Genomic DNA, 23,757 nt, shown 5'->3' on the forward strand with positions numbered 1-23,757 from the left:
AGAATTATGAGAGTGTCTTGTAGGGTTCTCCTGCTGTGTCTCATTTCTGGGTTTGTGTTGGTAGGGAACAGAAGCTTTGGGAATATTTGAAAGATAGCCTTCGTGATTTTTGGGAATGTGAATACATTAAATTCTGTTCTGTGCAGAGGCTTTTTTTGTTGTATCAGTAGAACTTGTAAAAACTTTGAAAATTACTCTGAGATATATAAAGGTCATAAAAGTCTCTATCTCCCTCAGCTGCATCACAGTCATCTTTTTTATTATGAGGCACATCACTTACAAACTGATCCTTTATAGTATCATAGCTGTATTCAAGATTGCTTTATGGATGTAGTTCACTATATGATGGTGGTTTAGGTGCTGCTTCTTTGTGCTGTCACAGTAGTGTCTTCCACAACCTAAAGTTAAAAAATTTGTGTTAATATTTTATTCATTACCAAACAGACTCATTTTACACTGACCTAGATGAAACTGAGGACAGTGAAAAGCTGCTCTTCCTTTCAGATCACCCCTGAATGTGAAACATCTCTACTGCAGATGTGAGTTTGTGTTTAAGGCACAGGGATCAGAGCAGTCCCTGTGTGCAAGTCACATGCTCTGTTTCTGCTGTTTCTGTTCAGAACTAATGATTTGCCACTGCCCATGACCAGAGAGCAGTTTTCCAACACAAGGTGTGTACACAACCAGCAGTGACATCAATTGCAGTGCCCTCTGCACTGCTACACATCCAGAGCAACCCACTTTGCATCTGATAGGGTAAAATACAACTGGGTCCCCAAAGTTTAAAGCTTCAGTCATAACAACAGAAAGGTTATTTTTCAAATTAATTTACTGAAGAAACAATATCTGTATCTTGTTTGCAATGTTATCTCCTATCCCAGTAATTTTTTGCAATTTCTACACTGCTTTTTTAAAAGGCACACAACTTCAACCATTAGCCCACATGCATTTTCAATTACTGTATTCCAGCTGCCAGTCAACAAAGCAACAGCCACAGCTTGTTTCTTCACTAATTAATCAATCTGCACACAAGATGACATGACTGTGCTGTAAAAATACCTACATACCTTCATCTAGCAGTGTTCTGGTTTTCCTAGCTCAGAAATATTTTACAGTATTTAAAGAATGAAGCTAGTTCAGTGGTACAGATGAGATTTCATAACAAGAAAAAGGTTACAATTTAGGGAGATGGCAATGATCTGATTCAGGTAGGCAAAGGCAGAAAGATTAGAGCCAAGGAGCCGCGTCAGGTGTTACAGCCTTGCATGGTAACAGTTTGACAGAAGAAACTATTTCCAGTCAAACACAAACAACTGATAAGTAAAACAACTGCAGAGAGTCATCACTGAATCTGACACTGACATCACTGACATTGCTTAGCTGTCATTCATGTCACTGGATTAAGAGTGAAGCCTGCACTTCCCTCTGCTCCCAACTTACTGCTTCCAAAAGGACTGTGTATACAATAACCACACGCATACTAAAAATATCTCACAAATAGAATCCAGGGGTCTCATTTTAAACAAAGCTCACAAGCTTTTGGATTGATTGGTTTTACTGACTGTTTAAAATACAAACCTTATTTGTAAGAGGAGTTTCCAGTAAATTCAGCTCTGATGCTCTTGGAAGATTCTTTTGGGAGCTGGAGCGATGTGTACTTGATCTCAGGGGACTGGATGCCATGAAAGAAGTAGAAGCTTGGCATGGGGATTGCCAACTCTCATCCTGTGCCACAGAGTGGGAAGGAGCAGGACGAACCACCAAATCCAGCAACCTGTTAAGATACACAATTTAAACTAGGAACATAGATAAATAAATGAAAAAAATGCTGGGATCATCTCAGATGATGCAGACCAAAAACATTCAGTGAACAAGAAACACAGGTGAACCCTCACTGCTGGGGTGATATATTAGGCCTACATGGAAGTGACAGGCACTTCTTTTTATCTGTCAAAGTCTGTACACCAACAGCTACTGGTGGTAGTCAAAGCTTTAGTTTCACCTGTCTTAAACTCTGTGAGCACATTTACCTTGATGTAACTACATGTATTTGCATAACTGAGATTATCATAGCAGAAAAAGAAATCTCTCCAAATATTACTTATGATGGATTGAGTCTCAAATGTTACACATTGTATGTGTAAAAAAGCAGAACAGAGCTTTATTCACATGCACCCTCCCACCAAGACACTAACATAATTCAAACACATTTCTCCCTCTTTTTCTCTCCCCTCAAAGATGTAGCAGAAGGCTAAACTTTGTGAAAAGGTTGCTTACTTATCATATTCTGAGAAATTGGTTTTCTTGTTTCCTAGCCATGTTTCTTTAAATTTGGACAGTACTTTAGTGATGAAACTTGTTCTTCCATGAACATTTCCTGCATTAGCTTGCCTTGTTACTGTTGATAAAGGCTTTGGCCTTGGGACTGTAAAGCAAGAGGCAAAACCATCAGCCTCGTAGTATCAAAGAGATGATTTGCTGTACATTGTATTTCACTTCTCTAAAAGTTACCTTCTCTTAAAAGTGATGAAGGCAAACGGTATGGCTTGGCTCTCTCCACTGCCAGCTTCCTCTGAACTGTGGGAAGGATCTTGCCATATTGGTCTAACAGAGAATTTCTGGTAACTGCTCTCTCTCTCAAGCGAGGATCACGATCATTCTGACAAAGGAAATGTGCAAAGTAAGATGTTAACGATTTACCAGAAGTTCCTTGCACAGAACTATCTCTGCTCTTTCTAACTAGGGCCTGAATTTGCTCTGTAGTTACAGGAGAACACATCCACTGCACAGAGACACAGCAAGTTCCACCCAGGAGCACACAGCAATTTCACCTGGTAGTTTTAGCAAAGTGCAAGGAAGACTGGAATAAAAGCAAAACCTATAATTCCAAGTTAAAAGAACTGTAGCACTCTGCAGAGCCTTATTCTCATATACTTGTTAACACCTGCAATTTTCAAATGGCATACGGAAGAGCAAGATTTCCCCTGGTTATCCTGAAATATAGATGTTCAAGATAAGTGAATATACAGGGCAACTGCAAATTAAGTTGGACAAAATGATGGGAAAACTAAAATTAGTTAAGAAAACCTACCTACACACACCTTCTGTCTGGAATACAGTTTTTAAATACAGAACTTGGACCTTCAAAGACTACCTTGTAAGTTGGATTTACTGGAAAAATACACTTTCAAAAAACAACACATATATGAGAGATCCCTAAGAGAAGGTCACATAACACAAAATTTAATCTGGATAATTTGAAACATGTAGGTTAGAATTTATGTCATAAAATTGGTAGCATGAAACTAGTGGAATCAGAGAGCTTGCACTATAATTTGAGAAAACCCAGAACCACAACTAAAACTCATTACACGTATTTTACCTGTGGAGCATCCAGACTGCTCCTAGTTACAAAAGCAACATACAAGATATGACATACAACATACTCTATTCCACAGAAAAAAGTGACACAAATAACTTCCACAGTCTGAGCCATACATAACAGAGAGGTCTGAGGATCTGAGTGAAAAATGGGATGGTAGAAAAGACACATATTTATTCCTCAGATGCAAAGAAACTTTTTAAAGTGGAGTCAGCCATGGTCTGCAACATTTAAATTATAATTTCACGTGGCAGTTTGCAGTAGTAAAACTATTTCAGCCAGCTTTTAGGTTGAGCTGGACATGCAGGAAATGATTCCTAGTCTTTTACAGAATGATACAAAAGACAAAGTAGGATTTTTACTGGGGACTATCGAAAGAGATTAGTCACACCAACAGAAACATTCAACCTCAACAGGGCTGCTACCCTTACCGTCAGATTGGCCTTCATGGACTGATTCAGCTGGAGTGCTGGAATGTAGTTGGCATGCTGCAGATGGTGGACTAAAAGGAATTCATGATTCTGAACACCAGATCTGGTCTGCAAAAACTTCTCCAAACACTCCTGTGAGAAATAACACATTTCAAAAATCTATTACGATTCTGCCTCTTCTCTTGCCAAAGAGACGATTGAGATTTTTTGGTTTCTTCTCCAAACTCACTTTTTCTGTGTCTGTGAAGGGCAGCTTCAGCAAATCTTCCATGAGCCCCATCTCCTGACAGATTTCATACATGTGCTTTAACAGCTCTTCGATGTTTAACTTCGTGGTGTGTTGCTGCAACAAACCCCAAGCCTCCACCATGCACCTGCAGTGAAGTGTTTGGACATGGAAAGGAATAGAACTCTAGAGACAAAAAGATGCCCCAAAGTGATGGGATTCATGCAAAGATCAAAGGAAATGGAGGGGAGTCCTATTTGGATCATCAGTTATCACATTTCCCAAGATCTCAATGCCAAAACGGTGGGAGAGATTTCCTTACCTGTTGGACAACAACACGGTGAGGAGCAGCCGCACTTCACTGCTGCTGGACATGGATGGCTTCATCATCTGGATGTACCTGAGGGCTCTCCTGTGCTCTCCCTGGCACATGAGCGACTGAATGATCCTCATGTGCTGCCATGACACAGTTTTGATTGTAGCTGGGTGGAAGAGCAGGGCCAGGGCATTCTGCAGAAGTTAAGAGCAGCTTCATTACCATATGTACACACAGCCATGCAACAAACACAGTCAGAACTTTCTTCAGCAAGCCTGGAGGTGGCTTAAACAAAATTAGATGTCTAACTAGTAAAATATTTGATCCTGGACATAGCAATAAAAATTCTTCAGTATTTGCAGGAAATAAAATCAGCCATACAGAACAAAGTGAGTGTCTTAAAAGGAACAATTCAGATTTTTCTATGTTAAAAATGTTCCATGTACAAATATCCCTTTTTATAAATACATTACTAAATAAGTTACTCTACAGACAAATTGATTCTATTGACATGGTGACAGGCAAAGAATAACCTTCAGCATCTGGAAGAACAGCAATTAGGCTGAAAAGTCACTTCTGCAGTCTTTCATCTCAAATCTTGCTGCTACCATCATAGTTTCCATGTTTAAAGTACCCAAAACATTGTATCAGAAACAGTGCCCAACCAGGCTTACAAAATTCAAATATTAAGCATTTTTACGCTGATTATGCCTTTGTTTTAATAAATTTATATTCAAAGTAGTTAAAGCAAAATTTCAAATCATTGCCTATTGCTGAAGATGTCAGAGCAGTGTTACAAAACAGCTTCAATTGCTCCTAATACCTAAGTACCAATTCTAAATAATATTTTTATTAATTACAGCTCTGCAGTGCAATGTGTGTCTAACTCAACTGTTTGATACTTACTTCATAATTGTTGTGATCCAGATGCCAAAACCCTTGAATAAGCTTAACGAGACCCCAAGGGATAGCAAAGGCAGTTAGAAAGGAAACAAGTAAAGTTTCTCTTTTATTTGGAAAGGAATGCATGATATCCAGCAGCAAGTAAATTGTCTGAGAGTATCTAGTTAAGGTGAATAAATTGCTAAGACCAAAAATTAACCACATTACATTTAGCAAAAAAATGAAATAAGAATATGAAAATGGTAGGAAGCAGGACACCCTAATGCATCGATCTTGTCAGTTTAAGCTATTACAATGTGTTGTAATAGGGATGTATTCAAGTAAAGCAGCTCAGGACTACAACCATTTTTAAACCTCTTGCTCTCCAGGCTCCCCTCGGTTTAGCCAACAAACAACAAAGGTAAGTCTGCATGTTGCAGAAGCTTAAAAGTTAGGTTTCTGCCCAAGGACTCTTCTCCCTCTTCATTATTCTGTGTGCTTGCACTTTTAACACACAAAAAAGCAAACACTGTTAGGTGGGCTGGAAAATGAATGATTTTCTCAAAAATCAGCTACTGGAAACCCACTGTTACAAATCCTTTTGCTCTGAAGCAGCACATTTCAGGGCACCATTCTAACACACAGTCATTTGCTACAGAAAGGAGTACCTTAAAAATTAAAACTGTTGTTAAATTTTGAGAAAAACAAAGAGATTACTTTATCTTGAATATTTTGGGGAACCTGTTTCCTTGTATCAGAAAAGAATTTGCCAAAAACAAGTGACAAATAAGAAAGAACATTTATGGGCACACACTGCAGGGGTAATAACAAAAACTGGAAAGGATACAATTGCATGTTTGTCGCTTTCTTCAATGCCTTCTAGCAAATAGAGATCCAGCAGTGCCTGAAATGAAAGATTTAAAGGTTTTCTAATGCTCCTGACTTTCAGTATCATTGGCTTTAGGGAACTACTGTTGCTGCTGCTGCTGCTGGGGTTTTCAGTGAACAGAACACTCACATGTAAACTAACAGGTGGGTATTTCCCAGTGCCGCCTTCATCTCTCCGCCACAGCCTCTCAACTTGCTCTCCCAACTGGGAAACCATTCCATCAATCATCAAGCAGTCAGAATCCCACTTTCCTCTAGAACAAAAAGCAGCGAGAGTGAGTTTGGACAGAGTAAAACACTCATTCCAGCCTTTCAGTGTCATAGATTTCTGAGTCAGAGGAAAGATGGCCATTAGGTCACCATGAATTATTAAAGGAGTCCAGAGTAGAAATCCAAGAGAAGAGTTGCCTTTCACCTTTTGGGTTTCAGGTTTTCTTTCTCACTGGGTTTCATGTAATGAAAGGAAGTGCAGACAAAGGGTTTTAACTGCAAAAACAACCACTCTCACATAGTCCAACAGTGGAAGCTTTCTGGAGATTTCCTGCAAGGCTTACCTTGATAAACGCTCGAGTTTCTGTCGGTGACCCGTATAGTAGTTCTGAATCAGAGCATAATTGTAGAAAGGTCTAGACAAATGCATACGATCATCTACAGGAAATAAAGGAAAAGCAAGTCAAAGAAGTAACACCACATTTTTCAACTAAAACTTCAGAATATGAAAGTTGGACAACAGAAGTCACACAAGTATAAAGAAGCCTCCAAGTCTCTGACACAAGCATCAACTACTACTTCTTGTCTCGAGATCAGTTTCACGTTTGCAGTTGATGCAGCATTCAGAGCATGTAGTGTAAGCTCAAGATCACTCCTAAAGAAACAGTCTCAAAGGGAAGGGATTTTAGAATGTGTCATGTGAGCATCTGCAAGACAACTAAGGCTGACAATGGAATTTATAAGTTGTCTAAATCAAGAGCATTTCCAAGGTGTATTTTCACCTCGAACAATAAACAAAAGGTTCAAAACATGCATGTACTGCTTCTACTCTCAAAACAAGGGCTGTGCTACTGCAGGTTCAGCTTACCTAAACCCTCGGGAAGGAGACTGGATCGACAGAACCAGATCACCACTTGTGCATACAAGGAAATGAGGCTGGTTACCACCTGCTTATTTGTCAAGTCCGTAAAACCTGAATAAAAGGCAAAAGATTGTTTGGGTATGGCAATTCCTTTCCTTTTTACAAAACTCCCTTCAGCAGAACAAATACAAAGTATAAACAAGCACAGTAGAATTCTCTCTTTGTATTTGTCTCTCTGGATCACTTTTGTATTTGAAAGAAAAAAGACCATCACCCTCAAAACAAAAACCAATCACTATAAAGAACCAGAATCACTAAAGATTAAAATTTAAAAAGACAGCCTAAGCTATTATATTTACTCAGGAAGAATTTGTTTTCCATGTAGCAGAGATTTTTACTTTAGCAAAGGGATACTCCTCTTTTGCCCTCATTGTGCCAACAATTTATAAAATCAGAAGCCAAAAAAACTCAGGGAACTTGCTTTACATGTTACTCATTTCAGTTTCCTTTCTATTTTTCAGCAATTTGCACACAACTATCAATTGCAAGCTAAGAATTCAGAATACTTCTCAGCATTACCACACTCAGCTGCCGCAGTTGCCACCCAGGTGCTTACACAGCTCATTGCAGAATCAGAGTAGCCTCCCCAACACAGCCTCATGAACTCTACCAGCTGCTCCCCTGAACTCAAAGCACCTTAAATCACAGTCCCAATTCCTCTGATTTAAGCCTCTCCTCCCAGCTCCATCTGACTCCCTCCCAGCTCCATCTGACTCTCTCCCAGCCATCCAAAACAGCAACAGCTCCTGACTCCACACTTACAACCCAAGCATCTTTCCACATCTTAACAAACAGACCAAAGGCTTAGCAGCTCTTTCACAAACCTTTCTCAGTAAGCTCTCGTGCTTCTGTCAGAAAACAGTTCAGGACTGTGCTGAGGTTGCTCAGAAGCAGCTGGCAGTGCTGAAGGGACTGTAATGTCTGGGGGTCAATGAAGTTGCAGGAGCCGTCAAACAGCGGAACACCTTGTCAAGGAGAAATAGCAAATCATTGCTCAGCACAGCAACTGCAGGCCTCCAAAAGACACTTAAAAAACCACAGAAGACTTCAAGAACCTCTTAAAGAATCACTATCACACACTGGCAGATTACTGAATAAGGTCCTTTACAAAGAATGACTTGAGGTTTCAAAAATGACTACACCACTACTCACATATTTGGTCCAGTTCATCTTTTGTACAGATCACTTTGTTCCACGTCCACTCAAGAACAAACCGTAAATTAACAGCAGAACTTGGCTGCTCTTTAAAAAGAGAAAACAAAAAAGACATGAAGCCACAGTTGCCCACCAAGCACACAGAACATAAAAACAATGTAAGCAGCATTACCTTCAGAGGTCCAGTGTTTAATGCAGCTTGTCAGAAGTTCTAAAGAGCCTGTCTGGACAGCAGCTGACAACACTGCTTCTAACTGCTCCTCCTGAACAGAACACATAAAAGCAAATCACAACCTCACACACTTTTCATTCCTGAGCCCCCAACAGAACTCTTTGTTTCTACCTGGATTCTCATTCAGACATCACAAAGTCCATTGGTGCACATGCAACTTATTCCCTGTTCTTAAGTCTTCCTTCATTCTAGCCACAGGCTAGACAGTAACCTGTGCAATTGCTTGTTGGTTTGAGGAACACAGGGAAGTTTTCCTCTGACATTTCAACTTCACACAGGCTAATTCTAATCTCTCTTTCTATGACTCTGGGTTTCACTCTTCATTTACTGTCTCCCAATGAACTGTTTTCAGTAACATCCTCTGCTAATACCCATTATGCACTTGGCGTACACTGCTTTGCCATCAGGAACTCATGAAGGGCACAGAGCAAACATGACTGTGTTTGCATGGAAACAGTGAAGCTGAGGCCAAGCAGCTGCTGAGACTAGCAAGACATGAAGCAGCTTTGACATCCAAAACATTAAGGTACAATTTGTTAAAGTACCATAAAGAAGTGAAACCTTTCAGTTCTAATAGGCTTAATTTTCAGACTGTTTAAATACTGTATTCTAATGCCATAGTAATACTCCAGAAGGATAATGCACAGGCATGCACACACATGGGAAATAATGTAGTAGCTTATTTCAGCTGGTGTTCAGACATTTCTTTCAGGTGAAATGATCCTGCATACAATTTCACGTTTTTCTTTTTTTTCTTTTCATCTTTTTTTTTTAACATTCGAAAATATGTTTTTGTTCTAGGTAAAATCATTTAATTCAAAGTGATTTCTACACATTCTGTGATTTGAAAGCACACGTGACATTTCTGTCTTTTTGTGAATTCTGGTTTCAGACAAGGAAACATGCCAAATACTACTCAGGGTAACAAACCTAGCTAGCTCCCTGTGCCTAATTCTGAAATTTCTCTTTTGAGCACCCAAAAGCAATCCCTGCTCAAATGCATAACAAGTCTCTGAACAATATAATCACAGTTCAGCAAGGATCATAATAAAATTTCTTGCTTTTCCAAGTAATTTCAAACGAGAGTTGACATCAGAACATCTAATCAGAATTTAAAAGCCTGCATTAGGCTTGCACAATAAGCAGACTGTGGTCTGGTTCAGCTTGACAAGAGGGCTGTTCCCTGTCAAACCTGAAGTTTGGATCTAAGACTGTTAATTCTGCTGACTAAGGTTAACACCTGCCTCTCAGATCATCTTGCAAGTCACATAAAACTCAGATGGTCATGTCTTACAGCCTCTACATCCTTCAGACAAGAGGAATGTATTTTCCCCTGCATTCCCCGCTGTACACTCACCTGACTCAAACTGGATGGCTGGACATCAACCAGTCTTGGAGACAGCAAGCCAGCTACAAGACACCGAGTGTAGCTGTCATGAATGGCTTCACTTATTAAAGGACCAGACTTCTTCAAAAACTTCAGGGTCTGAAACATCAACCAAAACTCACAGATTAAGACAGCATTCAATAACTATGGTTCTGTTTTAAAAACAGCTTCCAAACTAACACTTCCAGTTTCTAAAAAAATATCCCGTGGAAGAAAATATCAACCCTTGTAATACTGAAGGAAGTATTTTTCAGCCTGTCTGTCAATACACAGGCCCTGGTATTTTCCCAGACACAAATTACATTCTGTAGAAGTTAAACCTAACACAACATTTTAAATCATACTTTTGTGTTTGTTTGTGCAGAAGATGATTCATATTGCAATATTTCGTGAGCCAGAACTTCATTCAAAAGGATTTCTCATCAGCTCTGCAGTGGCTCACTGTTATAATTTGGCCAAGGCTGGGAGAAAAAACATGCATTTCTTCTTAAACAAGTAAAGAACTTCTCCTTTTCTCCATGCTGTCCTCCTTTCTCAAATTCTTCAGGGGAACAAACTCTGACTCCAGACTACACAGACTGTACAAAGAAGTAAACACTTTCCCCAACTTTCATTACATCCTTTTTCTTCCTACTACAGCAATTCTGCATTCCTTTCTAGCCATTCAATCCCTGTTCATGTCTCCCTAAAACAGGACTGTTTGCAGGATATGACTGCAGCCATGCCTGTGGATGGGCAGTGTGAGCATAAAGTGCTCTCTGACACTCAAAATAGTGCAAGAGAGAACCTTCAAAAGGTTCATCTCCTGACAGTCTCAACAGAGATATAGAAAAAAGTCACCTCCTTCTGGAAGCCGGTGCAAGTCATGTGAACAACTCCCGAGTTGAGCAAGCATGTCACATCTGCAGAAACAAGGAACATTTGACAGCTTTCCATACTCTCTCCGTTACCTTATCACCAGTTTATGCTTTTTAAACACTGCTATCTGCAAAGACAAACCTTTTCTTCATCAAATCACTTGCACACTCTCTTTAAAGAGTAGTTACTGGCTGGCTGTAGAAACTCAGTCTCGAGTGCTACCCAGGTGCTGTGCTTTGAGCCTCACCTCAAAGTCATTTCAGTTTATGACCATCACCCCTTCACAGACTATGTTACAGAAGCCCCAAAACCCAAACCTCAGCAAACTGTCAGGTATGTTTCACAGGAGTCAACACCCTGTTACTACAAGGTAACCAGGTTTCAGAAGGTTTGTGAGGTATTTTTGTTCTGGTTTTTGCCCGACTAACAACGAACAAGAAAGAGAACCACTAAGTGGCATTTGGCCTCACATGAAGCTTGTCGCTATTAAAATGAAAAGCAGAGAAATACCTACCAAAATTATAGGTGCTTGGATTAAAAAACTGTTCAGGTGGTGGGTAAGAAGGAGGAACTCCCCGACTTAGACTACGCTCGTGTACCAGAATATCCAAAATGAGGTTTGGAGAAGTCATGCTTATTACAGGATCCAGTGACCACAGTGCAAAATAGGGGCAATCATGAAGGAATTCTTCTGGCCTTCAAGAAAACAAGTGCATAAGCTAAACAGCAACTTTCAAATTAATCCTTTGTCAGGATATGGAAAACAACGTAATAAAAACCTACCTCAGTGAGTCTGGCATTTGAGCATGATACCAGCAATTGATGTCAAACACACCCAAATAAACAGATGGGTTTTCTTGACCATGTATATTCACTTGCCAGCTGAAGATTGATACACTGGTGTCAGGAGAGATTACTGTCAAAGACAAGACATTGTTTCTTGTAGAAAATATGAGATATCTGCTGTTATTTTGCTCATGAAACACAACACTTTACCAGGAATAATAAGAAGAATTCATGGAATAGCAACCATCTCTGCAACATATTTCAGTTATACTGCCTCTTTTTCTTGTTCAAATTATATTTGTTCTAAACAAAATCAAAGAGACAATTATTAATTAATTTTTACTTAATTAATTTTAATGCTAGATTAATAGTTTAGGGGGAAAATCTTCTAGGAACATCTAGATTGGTATTTTTTGGCCATATTTATTTTATACAGTTGTATCACCCAGCTAGCATGATTTATTTCCATATTTGACTAAATAAAGTCCAAAGGATAGCTCCCCTCCAGCATATTCAGAGTTAAAGAATAAAATTATCAGACTAAATAAATAAATATAGTAATTAAAAATACAAACAGGAAATTGGAATATATATTTTAACATAAAACGTTGCCAATGTTATAATCCAGTTGTCTCAGTTAGTGGAATGTTTTGTGTTCCTTGGGGAGAATTCATTCTCTAGATGTAAAACAAAGTATGTGAATATGGTTTACTCTAATAGAGCAAGGAACAAAAGAAGACAGCATGTTTGGCAAAATGTTTCTCTGTTCTCCCTTCAATTCATCACTACAGTTTAGGGATCCTCACACACTTTGCTTTGTCTCATTGTGAACTTCTGTGCCATTTCAATTTTGTCCGCTGCTGACACTGCCTTTGAGTATAACAATTACCTTCACAATTCAGAAAACAGCCTCACTGCTAGCCTCAACACATATTCAACAGAAGCTCATGTGTGCCAAGAACTAAACCTGAGCAGGATCTGAGTAAAATCTAATTAGAAAACATCAGAAAACCAACAAGTATTTTGCCATGCCTCATAGTCAGCTAAAAACGAGACAGAAAAGATTTTCCTTCATCTTGTTATTTTGGGGATTTGGGGGGGTTTTATGTGGTGGAGTGGCTCATATTCAGCCAGCTGTCACGCAAGATTCCTAGGTACCTTTCCATAGGCACATATGCAGCCACTTGTCCATTGCAAGAGGTGTTTGAACCTCACACAATTGGCCTCAGTCCATTGATCCAGCCTGTGCAGATCCCTCTGCAGAGCCTTCTCACCCTCCAGCAAATCAACGCTCTTGTCCAAGGTGGTGTTGTCCCAAACCTACTGAGGTTGCACTCTATCCCCTCATTGATATCACTGATGAAGATATTTCACAGGATTGGCCCCAGTTCTGAGCCCTGGGGAACTAGATTTACTGGATGCACACTGGATGCAGCCAGAGGTTTGAGCAGGGTGAGAAAAAAATTTAAAAGTCATGTAACATTCCTAATCAATAGAAAGAATTATCTTACTGTTCAAGGATAACGGCTGGCAGAACAAACTGACTGACCAGCATTATACAGATGACCCCACCATATGCTGCTCCAGCATCCCAGCAAACATAAAATAAAACCCATTTTTCAATTAAAGAATGACATTCAGAGGGATAAGAAGTCTCTCATACATTAAGCACCCTTTTTTTTTTTTTTTAGTAAGTCTAACAAGCTTGGCTAGAAAGATATTCAAGACTGTAGGTACCAAACTACATTCATTGCTTAGACTCCCAAACCATGTAGTTTAGAATAACCAAAGAGGAACTTCAGAACAAACCTTCATTAACACTATCCTCTCTGTCAGCATGGTTGTGAAATTTTTCTATGGTCTGAAAGCTGAGGAATTTAGTATTGCTGGTCTGCCCTCTCCAGGGAAAGATTCCTTCGGTGAGATCTAAACTGAAGAGTTTGACACAGTATTTAAAATCCTGAGAGAAAAGAATGAAGAAGAGAGGAAAGGTCATTTTGAAATAACAACATACATAAAATGTTTTTAACATACACAAAGAGCCAATTTAACTGATATTCAGGGAAATGTTTTCTTTTCATCTTCTCACATACAGGCCTGTCTTACCTCATATATGACTTGTCCTGATGCCAGGCATTTCCTGTCATCAAATGTTAATTGCAACAGATGCAAACTCACAGCATTCCCTTCACTGGAAAAGGTATAAATGAGGAGATTTGATTACAAAGCTGCTTTACAATACTCATTATCATTTTATTAAATCTAGGCTCAAACATACTTCAGAGCATGCTCTCACTGAAAAGAAAAACACCACTTCCCAAAACATGGCAATTGGTCAAATTTAGCCTCTCAAACATAAAGGAGGAAATTTTGACACTAACAGCTTCAGGGGCAAATGCTAACTTTACCATTGGAAAGTTGTAATATGTTGTATGGACCTAAAGTTGTTGGAAATAGCTTTTCACAGTAAAGCGTTCTAAGTAGCTGACTAAGTAGCTTGCTGATGCTGAGAGACAGAGGTATGTTTGTCCCCTTCCCACCAAAGTTCCAGTCCCTCTCTTGCATGCACTGCACCCTCAAACACTCTTATTCTTTACCCCTGCAGGAAACCAGTGATTTGTCTGTTGAACGCTGTTTGTTTCCTGCCAGGGAAGCTGACCTGGCTCCACAGGCTCCAAAGACTTCTGAAGCTCTCACAAAGCAAACAGCAATACTGTCATTGCCCTTCTTTAGAGACAGCTGTATGTGAACAAGTATTAAAAAAAAAAAACAAAAAAAACCCAGCAAAATCAGTGGCATATGGTAATGTTTATTCACCTTTGTTGTGTAGACTGAACAGCCCATAAGTAGCAACAATTTTGAAGATCACTCTCAGGCTCTTGAAAAGTAAGAGCACAGACAGGAATCCTCGTTCCTCCAAGCTGAGTGTAGTGCCTACAGGTTTGCAAAAAAAAAAAACAAACAGACAAATAATGGAGTCAAGCGACTACTTTTTATGCAGCAGTCATGGTGAGATTTCTGTCCACCACAGCAATAACCTGTGTTTATGTCCTCCTCTGCCCAAGGAGGAGGAACAGAAATTACCAGTTCAGCTGCTGGGCAAAGGACTGTTCCTATTGTTGAAGCTTACTTCAATATTAAACTTAAAATGAAGTAAATCTGAATAAATTTAAAATAGCACCAAACAGCAATAGCTTCTCATTTCTTTATTTGGACATTGTGACAATTTTTTTCTTTCAGACTTCTGAACCTTAGTTGTACCTTCACAATCTTTTCTTGATACCTAATTATGCCTCTCCTGTCTATTTATGTATCACTAATTTTTGGTAAGTCACTGTAGATTTGCTACAGTAAACCCCTATCTGAATTTGGCCAGATATTTCAAGTGAGATTGCTCTTCAGTGGATTTTAAATAATCTCTTAATTTTTCTATTGTTTATAAATATACATGCTTCTTATTATCATCTCCAAGGCTTCCAAGGAAAATTTGGTTCATGTGCACCTGTGCCTTGGAATGGGTCAACCCCTTACTTCCATCAAGGCTGAAATGCAGGAAAGGATGTGTTAACCAGGCACAGAGCAGCTACCGAATTATCATGTCTCACTAGTTTCATCCTGGATACTTAAAAGGAAATTATCCCCAAAATCACATTAATCACATACTGATGCCTTTCAGTGGATGCCCTAATTGCAGTGAATGGTTCTGAAGAACAATTTCTAACACCTGTTTCATGGAAATACAGACATTGCCTGGTTTCACTGAATACTACTGGACAGAACAAACTGACATATAAAAATAAGATCTATGACATCCCTACTGTCTGACATGACCCAATGCTTTCCACAAGCCCTCAATCCACAGGCATGGTAAGAAAATAATCCTAGTAAACTACGGAGAAGGCGCTCCACTTAACCCATGGATGAGTTAACAGTTACTTCAGGAGATTTCTAAACATTCCAAGGTTAAATTCAATTCCTCAGTCATAGAAAAAGGTCTCTTGGAATTAATGTATTTTCTGAAGCAGAAATATGGAGACCCCTGCACCAGACTACTTACGCTCGCTTCAAAGTTCTCATGCTCCCCAGTGACAGGTAGCCATCAGAAAAACCCACAACAAGCTGGTTGCTTCTGCTTATGTAGCACAGGGTTGATACTGCTGTTCCTGAAGGACTTCGCAACTGAAAACAGAGATGCCTCCCTTCTCTGGTCACAGCTTCTCTTCTTTGTGGGACTTCAGCAGGAATCCTAATGACAACTTCTAGATCTACACACATAAAAGCAGGCAAGAAATGAATGTATCATGCCACTTCAGTTGCTTTTTAAACTGATGTGATTATACAACATGTATAATCTAATTCTACTGTCCCAGGCAAAACACCAATTTCTGCAACATCAATTTTTACAATTTCTGTTTCCACACCTATTCAGAGAACAAAAGGATTCTCCAATGGGACAGGTATTCTCACCCCTATTTCAAACCTGGGTACAACAGTAAATTTAGTAGACAAATTCTTCTTGGACTCTATAAATCAGGAGTTTGGACTTCACAATGAAGTTATGTGAAGGGACATGAACTCCTGAAGCCACTCTTGCAATAGCCAAAATATTGTATGCAATCTGAAGACACAAATTACAGCGTTCATTCAGCCAAATGCAGGATTTCTCATAACCCAGATCTATTTTAAAATGCAAGCCTAAAGTTTACCCCTAGTCCATTGATCAAAACAGGAGAACACTCCCAAGAAATACGGTCCCTCTGACACAATTTCCCATCAGGCAGCTGCACTGACTCAGATGGCAAAATTCCCATATCCCAATGGCAAGAATCTAAGTGACAAAGGGATGTGGGCAGCAAGAGGCTTTCTTAACATCAGGAGGAATATTAAGCTACTCCCATTTTTTGATCAGCTCAGGACCACACAATGTCAAACTGCCACCTGTAATCAGCAGTCAGAAATGTCAGGCACCCTGGTGTTTTCAGAGCGGGATATCTGTTGCTTCTTTACAAGACATTAATTTTCTTACTTGTAAGTTCAAGTTTAAAAACTGCAGCTTACCCGATGCTTCTACTTCATTCTGACTGCAAGCTAAATCATCCAAACAAAGGTCAACCAGAAGGACATGACCAACATCTGTAGCCACTGCTGCCACTCCAAAGAGCCAGCGCAGACTCTGATGCAGGTGCCGGGTGCTCACGCTGGCTCCGCCGTCATTGCTGATGGGTTCGATGGCAGTGACCTGCAGGAAACTGCAGCTTAATAGCGATACTGCTGAGCTTGTCAAACAGCAATCACTCCGAAGTGAAGTCAGCATTAGCACATCAGAAACAAGAAAGTAAATACAGGTTCATAAGACCTTTAAACAAAGCACTGCTCCTAATTATATCAAGCAAAAAGAAAATTAATAGAAAGAAAGCTCTTCCCACTTTAATGGTGCATTCTGTCTTTACATCTTACCAATTTTCATCTCCTACTTGGAAATAATTCAGTCTAAGAAGACACATAAAATCAATTGCATGCTAGAAGCTTCATCATATCTAAGGGACTGAAGTAAGAAAGACAAAGCTAAATCTAGTTCTCCCACGGCTCAAAGCCCATCACCACTGTGATACAGTCCACGCCTTCTTTACCAAACATTTAATAGGATAAATCAGGATGCAAGGCAAATGAAGCAGTGGTCAAGGGGCACAGTGGACACACCATTTCCATGGGAATTAAACATTCTCAGAAATGTTTGGAGGGAAATGCTGGCTAAGTAAAATCTACACTGGTCCTCACTTTGACTGATAATACCCAACAAAAGTTTTAAATGCACACCAGCACTGTTACAGATGGAAAGGAAAACTGTAACAGGCAGCCAAACCAACAGCAACAGACCAAACGTGGACTTGCTCAGCCTGAGGCAGCAGCTCTCTCTGCTCCCTGACATGCCAAGCACTCCCCACCTCCCCAGGACAAGGTGCACACAGACCCTTCAGCACCCACAGCACACCCAGGACAGCACTGACTGCTCTAGCAGAGACACAAGCACACCAAGGCTCCTGCACTACAGCTGGACAACAGAAGAACAGAGGCTATCTTTTGGCCTCTTACAAAATGCAGCACCATGAAAACAGGCAGATTTACAGCAACAACAAAGGTTTGCCTGAAAACAAAGCAAAGAAGTGAGCATCACAAGATAGTCCTTTTATGTTGTGTTTTTACCCCCAGAAATAGGGAAAAATATACAAACCCCTAAGCCCCCTGATTTCTCCTCTCCCATATCAAGCACTGCCTGGCAATCTGCTACACAATTCACCTTGGTCACAAGAACTCCAATCTTAGAAGTATCTATAGTCATTTAGAAAACTCTATTTTCTTTCAGAATTCTCATCATTCAAATTAGATTTGCAATCTTCTCTGCTGCTCAAAGAACTAGCAAAAGTATTTTGATTACTTGGATTCTTGTGCTCCAAGTCCTGGTGACTGTGATGAGCAAATACAGAACACATCTTGCTGCACAATTAGCCCAAGTTCAAGTGCTGCTTCTAACGTCTTTTCAAGGTATTTTTTTCATTGTACAACTGGCTTCAAATGAATCTTTTCTAGTTTTGCATAGAGTCTTCCAAAAATGTTTCCTGGTTACTTCAATTTTCCATGTAGAAGCTCCTGAAATGACATATTTTTCCACTGTGCTATGCACTGCTTTTTCCTATTCTCCTAGTGCACTGCCAACTCATCCTGGGAAAGAACAAAGAAAACTTTTCTCAGCTCACTGAATCTGAATGCTGCCCTTCTGCCTCATACAAACCAGGAAAATCTGGGGAAATACCATGCAACAGTTCTGAAATATGCAACTGCTATAAACCCACATGGAAAATAATACTGGAAACATGGTGCTCCTTAAAGCCTTAAAACAGAAATTACAGAAATGTAAAATGGGTGCTGAGAAATAGGTTTTCTTGGCTGGGTACTCTGAACTGACAAAATGTTAATGCAATATAGAAAACATACATCCTCTCCAAAGCTTTTCCTGAAACAGGGTTATGCAACACCAAACAACATATAAGTTTTATTTTTCCAGCTGAAAGTCACATACCCTTCCTGGAAGAACAACTGCTTTAACCACTCTTGAGATCCCAAGGTCGTACAGACACAGAACACTTCCCTCTGCTTCCTCCAAGCCAACCAGGAGTCCAGTCCTCTTCTGCCAGGAGAACTCCTTCACCACGCGAACGGTGGGAGGCTGCTCATTGACCCCGCTGAAGCGATACGCTGAGAGCCGCTCTCCTGTCACTGAGTTCACCACCTCCAGCTGAGGGCCACACGCCAGCCACGCCAGGCCACTTCTGCCTGCAAGAGAAGAGAAACACACTAAACAAATCCCCACCACAACACTGAAACAACAGCAAACTCACTGGCACTGCACCTTTCCCCCTGAATACACCAAAGACAGCAAGACCAACCTACCTACTTCTGCACAATTATTTAAAAATCACCCATCGCAATCCTCAAACAATACATCTTAAAATTAATAACCTCAGCATTTTCCATCTCTACTTGTCATTGCTGCACCCAAGAACGTTGACTGCTTGGGATAAAGATTACAATAGACTGATCTCTAGTCTGTACACCACACTTGGCTGGCTTTTGCTAGAAAACACCTAAATATGCACAGGAATACAAGTCTCAAAGCATCCTTCAAATACAGCCCATCTCAACCAATTCATTTCCACTTTAATAATTGTGCTTGACACATGACTACTCTGGGCAGGGATTTGGACAGGAAATTGTCTTAAAATGGGCACTGCATGCATAAATTTCAACTTTTACACATGCTGATCCCAGAAAGAATTTAACAAGTGCTGTTTCACTGAAGAATTTAACACTTAGAGGTCTTTCACTGAGGGCCTTTAAGCTCAAATGAAGGATTAGCCCCATTACTGCACTTACAGCCAGTTAGAAAAGATTCTACCTGGTCTTAACAGAAGCCCAGACATCCAGACAGACATCCAGCTCTACTTTCAGATCACCTAGAAAGTCAACTACCTAATCTGCTTAGCTGCTTTCAGCAACTCTCACAGGGTCCTCATCTGCATCCTATTAAACACCTTGGAAATACATAGGCAGTGCTAGAACTGGTACCAAGAAATATGGCTCAAAACAACACCCTTCCTTCTTTGAAAACTGCCTTCTATTCATTCAAAAGTGAGTAAGGCTCTTTGACTCAACATGGCCAGCTAAATTATTTAAATAGCACAAAACTGGAGAAGGCTGTTATAATTTCTGTGTTTAACTCTACTAATGGTTTAATGTTAGTATTTCTAATTGTTATAACATCCTGTTTGTGCTATCAGAACATGATGCATCTTAACAAAACAAACCTGATGCTTCAGACAATAACACTTTTTTACCACAACCAAATTTTAAGGAAAATGCTCACCTCCAGAAAACTTCCCGCACAGCACAGAGTGTAGGATGATCTCAGCTTCCCCAAGTGCCTCAACAGTCACCTCTGGAAACTGCAGCAAACTGCTCGTTACCTGAGCCTTTAGGTCTCCCATTCTTAACTGTTAATAAAGAAAAAAAGACAGAAATAGTCTCGTGTCAGCCATAAATATTTTTAAGACTGATCCAAGTTTCATCAGTATGCAGTGAAAAATCTCCTATACATCATCTGCAGTTCTTTCTGCTTTAAAAAAAACAGAACTCAGGACAGTTTTTCATCTCACTGCATAGCTTGCAAGGTTAGCAAGATATGATCTCAGAAAAATCATGTTTTAAAAATCTTTGTGCTCTCCCAGAAGCACAAACCTACAGCAGATGAGAAGTAGACAGGATTTCAGCACTCTATCCCAGTAACCCCCAACAGCTAAGATCCTGTATCAGATGCAGACCAAAGGTTTGACTTCCCTTTAAATGAGAAAACAAATAAAACCAACACAGATAGAATTGGTTATTATAGTAAATTTACCCAGCTACCTGCTATGGCTCTTTTCTGACACAACTCTCATTCAAGAGTTGCAGCCTGTCTAACATGGCCTAACCAAGCAAAAGTTATAAAGTCAGTGCTGTACCAATGCTTGTCTCTGTATTGCTTGGTTTATCCAGACAGAGAGGCATAGGTGCCAAGGGTCTCAGTACAGAACACACCAGGGTGGTATTTCACTGCTCGTCCCTCCCAGCACAAGGCTCTAGAATCTTGGCTTTATAACAGAATTCTAGAATGGCCTTCTGGAATCACTGCCAGTCATCTTTGAGCTGCCCTGCTGGTCAAACCATCACCCAAGGCAGGCTGCCCGAAGCTGTATCCAGATGGATTTGGAACATATGATTATTCAACAGGCCTTTATAACCAGCAACCTGACAAGATCAACTGCAGAAACACTGGCAACCCCTGCCACAGGCCCTGGTGTTTGGTGACTCTCTCCTACCAATTTAAAGATTCTATTCTCTCCACCACACCAGCAAAACAGTGTCACATCAGGAAAGGCCTGTCGTCACTGCTTCCCCAAAGCTATATGTGACACCTTAATTCGCAGAGCAGCAAGGCAGGCAGTGCTGGGCTGTCACAGAGCACGACCTCCTGCAGACACGCTCCAGCCTGGTCAAGCAGCAGCCATGTTGTTGTCGGGCACTGCAGGGCGCACCTTCAGCCCCCAGGGGCTGCGCCTCCTCACAGGCAAATTCGAGTGGGCTGCTTCCAGAAACAGTGTGTCCATCACCTGCAGCAGGGTACTGTGCAGCTTTGGGAGCCATCATGTCAGAGAGATGCCAAACTGTTGGAGAGCATCCAAAGGAGGGCTACGAAGATGGTGAAGGGCCTTGAGGGGAAGCCGTAAGAGTGGCTGAGGCCTTGGTCTGTTCAGCCTGGAGGAGACTGAGGGAGACCTCATTGCAGTTACAGCTTCCTCATGGGGGGAAGAGGAGGGGCAGACACTGATCTCCTCTCTGTGGTGACAGTACCTGAGGGAATGGTCTGAAATTTCATCAGGGGAGGTTTAGGGTGGATATCAAGAAAAACTTCTTCACCCAAAGGGTGTTTGGGCACTGGAACAGCTTCCCAGGGAAGTGGCCACAGCACCAAGCCTGTCAGAGTTCAGAACACCTGACAATGCTCTCAGGCACCTGGTGTGACTCTTGGGGATATCCTATGCAGGGCCTGGAGTTGGACTTCGATGATCCTAGTGGGTCCCTTCCAGCTCAGGTTATTCTGTGGTTCTGTGTGAGAGCCTGTGCTACGTTATAGTGTTCAGATCATACAAGGGCCCCAGTGCCAGTACCTGTGGTGGGACCACAGGTCATCGTGTGAGTGTCAGCAACTAAAGTCAGGTCACAGGTGACATCAGTCCATCAGTCCATCTAGCAGTGTCAGCAAGTGGGGCATTGATGATCTCAGTGCCAGAAGATGGGCTGGAGACCACAGTTACTTGTGTACTAGGGTGGTTGTATTTTTCCCCAGCCAGATGTGCACACATAAACTGCTAGCAGACTTCAGGTGGACTAGTGAGTAGGAGGAAAACCTGTCTGTGGGAAGATCCAGGGCAGGGAGGCATCCTGGGCTGGGGGTACAGACAAGTGCCAGGCAGCTGTACTAAGGCTAAAAACATCACCCCTTGCACATAGAAGAGATAAGGCACAATAAATCTTCTGTTCTCTATAAAGGTGTACAGAAGGAAGCATCAATTTTCTTTACTGAGGTGCTGGAAAGACTCTCATGACTACCCTGTTTAAGAGTGAAGTTAGCAAGCATAAAGGAGATTAAAGATCATTGTTTTAACAGTTTAAAAACAGGATTACTAAAAACTAATGTTTAGTTCTGTTAGGGATCAATTATACCTTTCACAAATTATTTTAAAATTTATGTGTAACTCTAGCTCTAATATATTAAAGATTTATTCAACACTATTTTACAGGAGTCACTATGTCTTGTACTCTTAGAAACTGAGTATACAGAGCAACTATTTTTGCCAATTTAAAAGCAACTGAGTCTTTTATAGTACAACCTGGAAAGGACTTGGAAATAAATGGCAGTTTGTGCTAATCCCACAAGGTGCTGCTTGTTTTTCCAGTGTCAGGTGATTTTGAAGAGCTCTTTGCACACATGAGGTGCCAGCTCTCTGCTTGCACCATAACTGTTCATCATCAAGTAGCCATTCTCTGGGCTGATCTGACTCTGCACTAGCAGAACTGCATTATAGCCAGGTGTCCTCCAGCACTCCTTGCCCAAGACCACAGAAGACTCCTCTCTAAAAAAACAACCAAGTGTATCCTCTTTATAGGTGTGCCAGCTCTGCTGTGCAGTAGGGAGTGCCACCACTAACAGTTAAAATCAATAATCAAGATTTGTAAACATGCTTGAAAGCAGCACTGAGTTCCAGAATGTGAGAAATGTAGGTAACACTACATAATACTTCAAACCAATAGACACCAGACATTTACACTGCACTTAGGTGAGTGTTAATAAGGAGAGAGAAAAAAACCTGCCCACTCTATCACAGTGTATTAGCAAAAACTGATTTTAGGGGCTTCTTTGAATAAAATCTTACCTGGCCCATGTAACTGTTGGGTCCTGCTGAGTTGAGCAGGGCCATTCTTGTCCTTTAAGGAACACGCCATCATCAGAAGCCACAACTGGGTAGATCAAAAGTGAAGGTTTTCTTGTGCCCTGGACTCCTGTTTGTGCTGTTGGTTTTCACAGAAATCACACCCCCACCTCCTACATCCTAATCTCACTGCTGTTAAAATCCCAGTTATAGTATCAAAATACAAGCAAGCAGTCATTCACTAATAATTCATGTTTCAGTTCAGATTTAAACCAAGTTCCGCAGCAATGCCCAGCACATCAATGACTGCCATGGGATGAGCCTGTCAGGGAGTAACTGACCTGAACAAACACACACGTCAGTAACCATAATTTGCATTTTTTCCCTCTGCCTCACATATTGGTCATCCACACAGCCCAGTGCTGGAAAACACATTTTATTTTAGGAACAGCTTAATTCAACAGGAACCACAGAACATTTATCTTAAAGCTTATCAAAGAGACTTGTTATCTTGGATACTTTGATGAAAAAAGGACTCCTGGAATGGAAACCCAGAA

General features: G+C 40.6%; 1 protein-coding gene across 4 annotated transcripts; it reads right to left on the minus strand.

Moving 5' to 3' along the window:
* Positions 1 to 238: 238 nt before the first annotated feature.
* Positions 239 to 21,523, minus strand: LOC146439412 (protein ELYS-like). Of its 4 annotated transcripts, none has more exons than XM_085055195.1 (27): positions 21,380 to 21,523; positions 20,098 to 20,224; positions 18,754 to 19,007; positions 16,734 to 16,914; positions 15,733 to 15,940; positions 14,493 to 14,609; positions 13,782 to 13,866; positions 13,485 to 13,635; positions 11,673 to 11,805; positions 11,404 to 11,585; positions 10,872 to 10,933; positions 10,002 to 10,130; positions 8,585 to 8,675; positions 8,410 to 8,499; positions 8,082 to 8,222; positions 7,204 to 7,308; positions 6,680 to 6,773; positions 6,256 to 6,379; positions 6,085 to 6,141; positions 5,262 to 5,408; positions 4,362 to 4,549; positions 4,043 to 4,187; positions 3,814 to 3,945; positions 2,512 to 2,659; positions 2,278 to 2,425; positions 1,579 to 1,774; positions 239 to 398 (listed from the first exon to the last, which is right to left on the minus strand). In XM_085055195.1, exons 2-27 carry the CDS (start codon positions 20,216 to 20,218, stop codon positions 354 to 356), a joined length of 3,474 nt encoding a protein of 1,157 aa, XP_084911321.1. In that variant the 5' UTR covers positions 20,219 to 20,224; positions 21,380 to 21,523; the 3' UTR covers positions 239 to 353. The 4 variants fall into 4 exon arrangements, with proteins under 4 accessions (XP_084911321.1, XP_084911319.1, XP_084911320.1 ...); XM_085055193.1 differs by lacking the exon at positions 21,380 to 21,523 and adding an exon at positions 21,183 to 21,308; XM_085055194.1 differs by lacking the exon at positions 21,380 to 21,523 and adding an exon at positions 21,089 to 21,275.
* Between the last annotated feature and the right edge of the window lie 2,234 nt (positions 21,524 to 23,757).

Source organism: Lichenostomus cassidix, chromosome 3 (assembly GCF_008360975.1).
Source record: "Lichenostomus cassidix isolate B80296 chromosome 3, HeHo_3.0, whole genome shotgun sequence".
In the NCBI taxonomy this organism is placed as follows: domain Eukaryota; kingdom Metazoa; phylum Chordata; class Aves; order Passeriformes; family Meliphagidae; genus Lichenostomus; species Lichenostomus cassidix.